General features: G+C 34.9%; 1 protein-coding gene across 1 annotated transcript in view; it reads left to right on the top strand.

The window, feature by feature from the left end:
- The window catches only part of NBEA (neurobeachin), a 180,865-nt gene that overhangs the window by 37,432 nt on the left and 130,755 nt on the right, over positions 1–12,678 (top strand). Inside the window, exon 17 of the mRNA XM_009327857.1 lies at positions 8,330–8,768. Within this exon, the coding sequence (XP_009326132.1) occupies positions 8,330–8,768 (439 nt within the window). The remainder of the gene's footprint in view (positions 1–8,329; positions 8,769–12,678) is intronic.

The raw sequence follows: 12,678 nt of genomic DNA, 5'->3' as shown, positions 1-12,678 counted from the left end.
AAAGCTTCCTTTCAAATTCAGTAGGAAGAAGATAGTCCCAGTAAGCAAAGCTACTTCCCGTGGAAGGCAGACAAGCTTCTTCTGTTTTACTTTGCAAACAAATGCATGAAATTAATCTTAACGTCAGAGGAGGTTCAGGTATTCGAGGAAGGTTATCGAGACTCTTATAAGGCATCTAACTTAATGGCACATTCTGAAAGTGGAACCTGCCAGTTCCCACAGCCATTTTAAGGTAAAATGGTATTAGTCAAGACATCATTAGTGGTCTTTACCTTTGTCCCTTTGGTCAGCAAGAGCTACCCTTGTGAACTGCATAAAATGCTGATATTTGTTTTTCTGGAATGGCAGCAATTGGAATAGTTTAGAAAATAATATTTTGTTCTCAGTTGATTTCTCTGGTAAGATAGGGATATTTTCCCAAAATTGGTATGAAAATATCTCTGTTATTTCTGGAAGGTGTGGAAGTCAAGACTGAAAAATTAAGAGTAGCGCTTTCTCTTACCAGGTAGAGGGTAATCAGTACATATCTTGAGAGTAGAAATGTCTTGTCATTGGAATAAGACACAGGAGAAATAGAGGAGCATGGTATCTTCTGTTAATAGCAGCTAATCAGCCTCATTATGTAAAACCAAGTAACCTCTTTAAAATACAACTACGAATTTGAGGTAGTTTTAGCTATGGTGGTCAGGATCACTTAAGATGAGTTTTCTCAATTCTGGTCATTATTGAAGCTATCCTTGCTTACCTTGAAGGTTTATTGTACTACTGTTTCTTTCAACAGTGCTTCCACATCTCCAGCAGTGGAAAAGTGTGAATAATCTTTTTTTACACTTCAGCTGGCAGCCTGTTAATTTCTGAGAACACAATTAATGTTAACCAAATAATGGAAAGATATTTTTGCTTGAAAATTGATGTTTCCACTTAGGAAACACTTAGGAGTGTTTCAGAAATGAAAGCATTGCCACAGTGCAATTCACCTTATAACATACTGTGGGAAGAAAATCAGTATGTAGCTTATCACAACATTTTATCAAAAATGGATTGGCTTTTCAACCCCCTTGATATCACTGTCTGTATTTTTCCCAAAGCACTGTAAATGACCAGATTTCTTAAAGGTATGTGCTGGGGATGGACTGAAAGCTATTGATTTCTTTTCTTGCTGGAACAAACTATATTAAAGAGTTGCAGAAATAGCTTTTTTTCTTTGAAGATAAGTAAAGCATCAAGTTCTTCTGATCTCATAGATGTACAGTACTCTGGGTATTGTGCATTGCTACACTGTTGTTTGTATTCCTAATGTAGTAGCATAGAGATTTCCAGCCTATTTTTAAACTAAATATTTTGCATAAGGGTAGCAGTCTAACTATGCAAAGTGGACTAAAGGACTAATTTTCATTGCCTTTCAAAATATCTTTTGCCTCCACAAAATCCTGACAAAATTCATGGCTCCATCTTCCTCAAAATCTAGCTGTATATATGTTTTCAAGAAACTGGGTGAAATGTTGTAAGGGACATGGATGATAATCATGAGAATCATAAAAGTCTAATTCTACTGAATTTCTGCCTGCTGCTCAAAATTATCATATTGCTTTCTTGATGAAATATATGCTACCTATTCCAACTGCCTCTGAGAGTATGTACATTTGAAGATCATGGGATAGTAATAAATACATCTTGATCTAATATTTATTGTCCTTCACCAACTACTTAAGGCATTAGAAGAGAGGTTTGCACATATATTTCATTATTAATTTATCAATCATTATGTATGCAGGAAGCAGTTGTAATGTTTTTTTTTTTTGTAAAGTAATAATAATTATTTTCATTTGTACAAATTACAGATGTTTTAAAGTTCTTTGATTTTTCAAAGAAATGCTTAATATAAAACATTTTTAGTATCAGTTTCATCATATGTATGGAACATACTCATGCTTCCCTGTTAATTTTTGTGGCTGGATGGTGTAACCTAGGGGACAGATTTTTATTTTTTTTAATTACTTTTGCAAGAAACATCTAAACACAAAAACATCATCTTTCTCAGAGAGGTTCAGAAATACAGATATTAATCTATTTTTTTCATTATGGTTTTTTTTAGTTTACAGAAGACAAACATAGAAAAAACAAAAAAAATTAGAAACTGACAAAAACTAGGGAAATTCACCTAGAAAAAAATACGTATTACCATATTGTTCCTAATTTGTATTTGGTTTTTGTTTCAAATGTAAACAGCTGTTTTTATACTCTGAAGTTGACGTTTCTTTAATATAACATTCATTTTCTTAAATTTATTTTATCTTAAGTCTTTTTTAGCTAATGCCTTGGTAATGCATTGTTTTAGGGCTGGTGACATTTTGTTTGGCAACCACGTAATCAATCAGACTGATGTACAGATGTCTTATCTATCAAGCACTGAGTGAAAGAGGTTTGATTAGTAAGGAAGAATCAGGACATTGATTAAAGACATTGCCTAAACAGATCAAGAGTTATGTCTGTCATAAGTGGCTTTTTTAATACTCTTTCTTTGGTCAAGGTAGAAGGGGCTGCCCTGTGTGTCTGCCTGAGTCCAGGAGTGATAGTGGGGAAAGAAACAAATTATAAGACTTTGAGCAAATAGAAGCAATTTCCAGTGAGCAAAAAGAGAAGACGTACAGATGTCCAGCTGTGAAAAATGGATGATAACTGTCCTCTGCCATGCAGGCTCTTCATCACTTCCCAACCTTGATTTCCCCACCCTAAGTCTCTCCTGGTCCATTTCTTTCCCATTTCAGAGTCTCTCTTTTTTTCCTCCTCCAGAGCTACATCCTTCCTCCCCACAAATCCGCCCTGGCTAAAGGGAAACTGCCTCTGTCTTAAATCTTCTGTCTCAAGATCTGCGCCCTTCCGATTGCTAAGCCACCCCAGAATCTTTCATACCTGACCTTCCCAGTCCCTCAGTTTTCAGCTGTGCTCCCTCTGCCCTCAGCCGTTCATGCCAGAGCCCTGGGGTATCCCCACTTGTGGCTTTCGCTCTTACCAGCCAGATGCTGCCGTGGCATGCGCTTTATTTCCACCTCTTCATGTGCACGATTACTGGCACTCTGTTAGACAGACAGAAGTGCTACGACACAGTATAAATTTCCATTGCAACTCCATTCTTGGTTACTCGTTTCAATGTACTTTTGAATCAGACCCTTATTACTCTTTGATTCTGTCCCTGTACTTAGTTTCTCATCTCATTTTAGTTGTGCTGCTTCTCTCATATGAAAACTAGTAGATTGATGTTGCTATGAAGAATTTTTTCACTCTCTCTTTATAGCCTGGAGCTTAGGAATTGATTAGTTGACTCTGCCACCTACGGAGCAAGCCATAATATCACTGCCTGGTTGGATTGAAAGCATTTTCAGCTTGTAGTGTACTGTCCCTGAAAGTTTGTAGAATACTACAAAGGCATCTATAAAAGGCAGCTAATAAGGTTATTATCAATGCCTTAAGATAGCTATACAGAAAACAACTCATAAATTTTCCAGTGCAAGTGCAGACTGAAAGGTGGCAGCAACTCTTATATCAAGATTGCCCCAAACCTTCCATTACCAAATGTTGCTATATGGTTTGCAGCAGAAATTTGACAATGATTTGGGATAGTGTGACTTTCAAATAAATTTTCAGTTGTATTGTAAGCAGTTAAAAATAATAATTTTCATACTTTTTTACTTTTGAAAATTTTCAGCTGATTTTTATCCAGTAGGGGGGTTTCAAATTAAAAAGAAAAAAGACCATAGGAATATACACACAATTTTTCCATTTTTTAAATAGTAAATAAATATTAGAAGCAGAATATTTTGTGTTGTCTTTTTTTTAATAAAGACAAAAATGTATATATTTACCACAGACATTAAATGTCTCATTATTTAGGTAATAAACATGGGGGGGTTTTGTATTTTTAGGCATTTGGAAGTAGTGCAAGAACTGTTTAAGTAACTCAGTAGGTTAAAACAATTACAATACACTTCATAAATCACAAGCAAACAAGATATTTTAGGGAAGGAGTGTGACGGATGAGGTCACTAGATATACAATATGTCATTTAGTTAACTTAAGCCCATATTTTTCCCATAATGTACTAGATGAACTCATTAGTTACAATGAAAAACAGTAAGAAGGAGGCATCTGGCTTCCAACTGCCTGTTTCTGACAGGGTTGAGATCGCTACGTCTAGTAATGTTTCTGCTTTGTCTACTGACATGGCCTTGTGCTGCAGAAAACTGATGAGGTTTGCTGAAAATTTACAGGCTTACTGTCACAATGTTATAACATAGACAGATGCAATCAGTTATATTTTTGCTTCTGTTCATGTTTATCATTTTGCTAAATTGTTTTAAGTATTTTGGATTTTTATAAAAGCATATGCATTACCGGTTTAAGATTTCTAGTAGATAACATTATGAATCAGTATTCAGTACTGATTCTTTATTCCTGAATTCTGAAGGCTACAGCAGTGCTATGACACCATATAAATGAACATAGAATAAAACTTGTGGATATGCAGTACTGTAACGAAAATTGGTTGGTTTTTGTGACCCATGCTCAGGAGTTTATAATTTACCTAAAATAGTAGTAGTAATGCTGATCCAGAAGGTCTTATAATATGTCTTTTCAGACATATTTATCTGAATTTCACAAATACTAATTTATTAGTATTCTTATTTGAGAGGCAATTATTAACCAGTTTTATCTGCTCTGAATTTATTTTCCTTTGATTTACAAAAAGTAAATTGGACCTTTTAAACCCTTATTCGTTTAGCTTGTTTGATGTTTTAAAAATGAGAGTTAAAGCATTGGGTTTAGGTAGTTTTTCGAGATTGTTATTCATGGTGATAAATCAGACGAAGCTTAATTGACTTAGTGCAGTGTATTCATATAGATACTAGAGACACAATAAGAAAAGTAAAGATACAAGTCTAGTTTCTGTGGAAATGAAGTATCCATACACTTATCTGTATATACAATAACTTCTCTTGATATTTTTTTCCTAAATCATTTTAATTAGTGTTATGTATTGTATAGTATGTCATATCTAAATTCTATATCCACAAATTTAATTTTCCTTCCATTTTTTACTTCAAATGATACAATCCTCTAGGCATTTTATTCTTATTTGGGAACAAAGGATTACAAGGCACATGCAGAGTAATTAAGTACAGTCCTATTTAGAGAGTCTTGAAATTAGTTCTGATTTTTGAACTTGCTACTCTAACTGGAAGGCTATTCCAGCACCTTAATTCCATAGTGATGGCTGTCACTTCTCAATCTAAATGTATTCCTGGTGAGTTTGTACTCAGTTTTTCTCATGCCAACTCTTCCATTTAGCTTAAATCCTTTCTCTGGAGTTTGCATCCTGAAAATGTATAACAGCGTTGTATACCCTCTCAGTATTAGTTTGGCCAGACTATATCAGGCAAACTCTTTTTTTCTGCAACAGTTGATCACTGTGGCTCTCCATAGTGGCACTTCCATCTTCCTCAAATATAACAGCGTACACAGTATTCCATAATGAACCCTACCAAAGCCTTCTCTAATGCCATTAATACTTAACTATTGCAGGAGCTATTTCTTCAGAAAAGTTTGGAATCACATTTGCCTTTTCCATGGCAGTGAATAATTACCAGTGACTGATGTATCCAGGTCCTTCTCTCCAGTCATTTCCAGTTGATGAATTCCAGTTATAATGGGAATCTCTGTGTTAGTCACTGGATGCATAGCTTTTCACTATTAAATGTAATTTGCAGTTCTGTCACAATGCCTTCTTATAATCATCCTTTTGTACATCAGTTGTACCTTGTAACTTTGTCATCAGCAAATTTCACCAGAATGTTTTTACTTTTTCATCTGAAATCTTTATTAAAATTTTAAATGAGATAACTCCCATGGTAGTTTTCTTCAGTCTGATGTTTTTTTCTTTTGCAACTATTTGATGACTCCTTCTTAGTCAGTTTCTTTTCCCACCTTCTATTAATTTCCAGGTTCTCCTGACTAAATTACTCTGTTGTGACAACCCCAGCTTTACTGAATTTTATTACACTGGCCCTTATTTTCTTTGAGCAAAGCCATTTTGTAATCTGCCTCATTCCATTCCATTACTATTCTTTACTCCAAAATAAATCCTGAAATCTTGCTTACTGTTGAAGTCTTGTAGTTGTCCAGATCATTTTTTCCCCTTTCTTAAAAAGAAAAACCATGTGTGTTTTTCTCCAGTCATACGTTGCTATCTCCACTTACCTGTTTGGCAAGAGTACTTGCTACTAGACCAGTAATTTCATAGACTGTTTCTTTCAAAATTGGTTTGGAGTCAGTTCATTCCCGTGATTTTAATACATTAAAATCTTTCTCCTGGTTTAGTTAGGGTATTTGAATTTCCACAACCGCATTTCCATTAGCTTTCCTGTCTTTAGTTTTGTGTTCAGCATTGTTGACCTTAATGAAAATTGAGGTTAGGTGTACTCTAACTTCACCATGTAGTGGACCGTCTTCTTTTTTCGGTGTCCTCTTTTCATTTACATAATAGTGGAGCCTTACGCTATTTTACTTACCATACATTACAAGGGCAACAATCTGCTTGACTGGCAGTCCAGTTCTACTCTTCCCTTCAGTTGAGAAGTGTTGTCTTTGTATGGATGAAGTTTAAAGAGACAAACAAGCAGAAAATTAATTAGGATCATTCTGTGGATCAGATGTCCTTCTGTGCCAAATATAGGCAGTACTAAGCAGATACGGATTTTTTTACTTCCTGACCCGGCAGATGCTAAGTGCATTTTATGCAGCTCATAAATCCAGTTTCTACTTCCTGCTTCACAAAGCAGGGCTCATATCTACTTGATATGATGTGTTTAATGCACTTAGGAGAAAGAGAAGAAGGAAGTGGCTTTAGAGTTTATGGCTGTTAAAAGAAGAAAACAATACTCCTTGTAATGGGTTATTCTGCTTTGTATTTTTAAAAACCTCTTCTGCTCTATTTATATCTGTTTGTTAATACTTGTACACATGAAGAGGTTTACACTACCATTAGTTCAAACACATAAATAGTCTCATACAGAATTTTTTATGTGCGCATGCATACATGCACACTTACGCCCATGTGATAAATATGTAGATATTTTACACCTGACTGTATCAGACAATTGGTAATAAATTATGTGATTGTTATTAAAGTTACATTGCTGAAGTACATTTTGTTTGGAATAGTCAGAAGGGCAGAGCTTCATCTAAGGATGTTGTAAAATATTTTCCATAATATCTAAGCTGCTATATCAGAACTATTAAAAAAAAAAAGTGTTCCTATTTCATACATAGGCCAGCTAAATTTTGTAATCAAGACAAGTGATCCAATGAAAATCAGGTAGTTTGAAAATAAATTTAAAAATCAGTTTGAGTGCAAGCTTTTTGTCATTAAAAATAGCCACAGTCTGTTGCTCTAATAAAATGTAACCAAAAGGATTAATATGGAAGTTATTCACACCTCTAGCTAACTTTCCACTAAGCATAGCAAATTATTCTTGTTTAATGAAGTTGTTGTGTCTCTTTCACTGAAGTAATTAATAGAGGTATGCTTTTCTCGGTTACAAGATGTTGTAGAGTCCATTTCAATCTGGACGTGTTCCAAAGTCAACAGATTTCATTTGCCCGTCTCCATAAAGCTGTGTTTATTTTGTTCTTAGTATTTGCCTGAAAGAATTACAGAATTTTACCTGTTGTGGGGAAGGGGGAGTTATCTAAAGAATCAACAATAATGCTTCTTTTTTTCATTCATGTATGAATAAATTTGTATTCAATGTAATGACATGTGTGTAAAAATGTGTATAATACACTTTTTAAACAAAAGACAAAGCAAACAGAAGGTCTAGCAGTTTTCTTTTGAATGCAAGCTTAATATTTGCTGACAGCAATAAAAAGACTAAATTTTATAATAATCCTAAAGCATAAGTGATTGCATTTTTCTTTTCCAGTAGTCTCACAGATCATACAGATATGCAGTCGATAGGTTATGATTTTTAATGTTGTTTTTGCTGGCAGTATTTTGCTGTTTGATTATGGTGCGAGTAGTGGGCTGTAATTTCTAAATGTCACTGAGCTTGCATAATGCAACTTCGGGCTCCCTCTTCCAAGCCTTTATATATGCCAAACAGTTGTTGAAAGCAAAATGTTTTGTATGTAAAATGAGTTTTTAAGGTTTAAACTACTAAGATTTGTGGGCTTTCTAACACATTTCTGTCTTGTAAAACCTTATGATCATATTTTTAGGAACAAAAATCAAACTAAGTTATAAATATTGTTCATAACCTCTATTTCACTGCAGAGACACCAACTGTATTTCCAGAAAATATCAAAGATAAAGAAACACCGACACCAGTTGAAGATATTCAGCTGGAAAGCTCTATTCCTCATACAGATTCTGGAATTGGAGATGAACAGATGCCCAATATTTTGAATGGGACAGACTTGGAGACCAGCACAGGCCCTGATGCTATGAGCGAGCTGTTGTCTACTTTGTCTTCGGAAGTGAAGAAATCTCAGGAGAGCTTAACGGAAAGCCCCAGTGAAATCCTGAAACCTGCATCATCAATATCCAGTATCAGCCAAAGTAAAGGCATCAATGTCAAGGAAATACTGAAAAGTCTTGTGGCAGCCCCTGTTGAAATTGCAGAATGTGGTCCGGATCCGATCCCTTACCCAGATCCTGCACTGAAGAGAGAAGCTCAGGCTATTCTTCCCATGCAGTTTCACTCATTTGACAGGTATATGGCTGGATTCATTATTTTTTATTGATGTAATTCAGAATTTTGAAGGATTTTTTGGTTTTTTTAAACACAGTTATTCTTATTTTGATTTGTATTAGACTATGTTAAAAACCAGCTGCATTACTTCTCCTTTTCTGTGTTACCAAAACGGACTGTATGGTATAGACAAAAGTAATTCACCTTGTTTTTCTCTGTCAGCAGTGAATAAAAGTCTATGAGGTATTTGGAAAACAAGTGAGGAGGAGGGGTAATATCTGTTGATATAGAACAGACTGTGCTGAAATTCAGTCAAATATTCTTTCAAAGGCTTAAGTCTTAATTGGATCCATCATTGCACTGTTTTCTGGTACTGAAATGTTTCGACCATAGCAAATTGTTTGCATGGTCATGGTGGAAACCAGTTTCCTTTTAGGTCTTTAAACAGCAAATAAGTTCAAAAATTAGTGTTTAAAAATAAACTGCTGAACATTTCCACAGAGAGTTCTTTGTTTCTCTTTTTAGGCTGTAGCTTCCCAGCTTCTAATGAATATACTTTTCTTTAAGTGTCCAGTCCATCTCAGTTATCCTGAACATAGAAGTTGTGATAAGATGTACAATTGACAACATCCTTCCAGGAGAAGGGTAACCTGATCCATTGTGGGTTCATTCTTAACCTGTGCAAAGAGCTAACTCTTATGAGTGTTGATGTGGTTACATTTCCCAGTATGACAAGATCCCTGCGGTTTCTTCATAAAAATGTTTTTAAAAAGTAAAAAATGGAATCAAGACTTAACTCAAAGGTATGGTAAAACATGTCTCAAAATTTTAAGCAAAGTTGTAGAAATATACTTGTTCATCATGCAGGTACAAGAATTAAAGTTCTGGAGGAAATAAAAAATCAAACAAAAAATGGCTATGTTGTGATTTATGAGAAAAATCCATCTGCATTTACAGAAAACCTGCAAAAATATCAGAAATGTCTTCATTAAAGTCTTCAGAAAAACAATACACAATCGATGTTTTCAGCATAATGTAAACAGTAAAGTGCAAGGAGATACATGAGAATTTTAGAATAAAAGTGAAGAAGCACTTTTTCGTTATGAATTCCATAGAAAAGCTGATGCCTTTTTGTCTGTTTATATATATTGGTACTGAGGCTGCTTTTCTGAAATAGTTCAATAAAAAGTCAGATATCATCTGTTGTCACAAAGAAGATTGGATCAAGATAGGAAAACTGAGGTGTGCTTTAGAAGCAATAAATATATCCCTTTCTAATAATATTTTAGGTCTTAAGGCCATTCCAGAGAAATCTCATTTAGCAACTGTTTCATTAAGAGGATATTTTTTTGTTCATCAATCTGCATGTTTTGACTTTAGAGTGGTTTCAATGTGAAGTGAAAAATATTTTTTTTCCTATACAGTTAGGGATTTTTCCTTATCCTCTGTGAGGAACCATCATATTCTAGAATGAATTCTTCTACATTAAGCAGCACAAAAATTTGTGCTGTGTGTAGAATTAATAGCACCTAACTGTAACCACCAAAAGGTTACTTTAGTTGAACCTATGCAGCTGAATTTCTACCTGGGTCAATTAAGAAAAATACTTCATTCAGAGGGTTGTTGTTAATTCACAAAATGCTAGACACCTAAATTAAAATGGAGCATATCAGCTCATGAGATGTCTTTGTCATCTTAGAGTGAACTTAACATCAAGATGATTGAAGAGATGAGTTTTATTCTGCATTTCTAAATTATCGCTTTATAAGAAAACATTAAAAACTCTAAAGGGCTGCAGTAGGTTGGCCATAACCTGTATTAAGTGTATTAGATTTTTCTTGCAACAATGTGACTGCTTGTACATGTAATGATTTTGAACATCATTATTAGTAGTTGCTAAAACAGAATTATGGAATTATTTGAGAGGTGCTTCATGTTTAGAGCTGACGGATTTTGATAGGCATTTCATACTCAATAAGTTCACTTCGGAACTAGAGGGTTCAGTGGTTTGTTTTTTCCCTATCCTGTTACCCTCCTGACCAAGTTGTGATTTCATGATTTCCTGTACAAAATGTACAGCTGTGTTTGTATCTTGGTAACATATGTTGTACCATGTCAGCCCTTGGCATTGTTTACTTCTTCAGCGAAAAAAGTGGTAATGGTTGACGTTTAGGCAAAAGAAGACCCATTTACATCAATTTTGTTAGGATATTTTGTTGTTCTTACATAGAAGATCCTGCTGTCTGATTTTGGTGAGTGAGGTAGATCATGCTTTTTAATATAACCAACAGCTATGAAGGGAAAATTGGCAGGTTCAGGCAGGTCTCAGCAGATCAGGAAGTGTTACATTCTTTCCTCCAACTAAACGGATGTTATTGAACTGTGGGTATCTTGATGAAAATACTCATGTCCTTAGCCCACAAGACCTCAACTGGCTGGTTGCACCTCATGGCTGCATTACGGAATTATGACCGCTGTTCAGGCAAATAGTTCTCTGTGCGGTTTGCTCCTATTTTCAAAGTACTTACTTGACCACTGTGGCAATCTTTGGAGGGAAAAGATGGGTGGTGGTGTCGGTTTTCTTTTTCAAATTACAAAGCAGGAACAGAATGAGATCCTAACCCTGTAACTTTTCATGGGGGTGAAACAAAGGCTAGGGGGGAAAAACCTTGAATAGTATATTGAAATAATATTAGAATTAATTAAAATATTGAGAAAGCAACATGAATTTTAGCTTGTGGTGGTTTATGAACATTTCGTGTTGCCTATAGTGTCCCAATTATCATTGAAAAACTGACAAAAATTACAGAGTGATTGTTTTTCCATACTTGCTCATGTAAATATAATTGTGTTTACTGATATAAAATAACAATTAAATAATATACACTGCATATTTTTTAAAAGCTAACACTATGCCTGTGGACCATATTTCTGTAGGATCTTCTGTTGCTGTAGTTTATGCTTTTGGTACTTCACTGAGCAATGTGGCTATTGGTCATGTTTATTCTCTCTAGGGAGAATCATGAGCAATGAAGTGTATTGTTTTGTCAGGTTTTATTTGTTTCAGTTTTTATAAAATATACACAGTGATTCCATATTTATAAGCAAATTGAGGTTAGAGAAATGTATTTTTCACTTTAATCAAAAGATATTCTTAGTCCTTGTGAGGCTAGATTTTTTTAATTTTATTTTTGCATTTGGACGGCTGAGTGCCTTATAAAAGAAGAGTTGAGGTAATAAGTAATTAGTAGAAAAATAACAGTATCTTTGTTGTTTTAAAGATATTCCTTGAACTATAATCACTGATCTTACATGCAGGTAAACGCCATACAAAGGAAACTCCTGTAAATAGAATTGAAGTTAAGAATTCTATCTTATTTAATCTGATGTGTTTTGCTCTGCATGTTCTTTTAATTGTACGTTGCTAATATGTTCGTAAGAGTCGTTGTGTAATAGGCTACAGTGTATTCTTCCATAGAATTTGTGTGGTTATAAATGAAATATAAAAGCAGAAAATGTGTCCAACATGTTTTATCAAGTAGGACTTGTGTGTAGTTAATGTATGCAGCAGTTCGAGTACTATCGAATGTAAATGATGAGGTGATATTGATGAAAGGAGGGGATTGAGGTCTCGGGGGGCGCTGATGACGGATTGAACAGAAGCGGCCTTGCACCGCACGTAACTCAAGTCTGTCGTCTTCACCGCTCAAAGCCGTAATGGGAGGTGGCAGTCTGAAATGAGTTGCCACGGCAAAGAGTATTATTTTTGAAATGCTTTCACACAAATCACTAGGCCCTGCATACAACTTAGTTTCATGCTTTAATGTCATCAGGAGGCACAAATTGGTGTGTCTAATTGTTTGCCACCTGCCAGCAAAATGAGCTGCCAGCCAGCCAGACGGGTTTGATTGTCTGTCAGCTCTTCAATAGA

Source organism: Pygoscelis adeliae, unplaced genomic scaffold, assembly GCF_000699105.1.
Source record: "Pygoscelis adeliae isolate BGI_AS28 unplaced genomic scaffold, ASM69910v1 Scaffold14, whole genome shotgun sequence".
Taxonomy (NCBI): domain Eukaryota; kingdom Metazoa; phylum Chordata; class Aves; order Sphenisciformes; family Spheniscidae; genus Pygoscelis; species Pygoscelis adeliae.
This window is presented reverse-complemented; position numbering and strand designations above follow the sequence as displayed.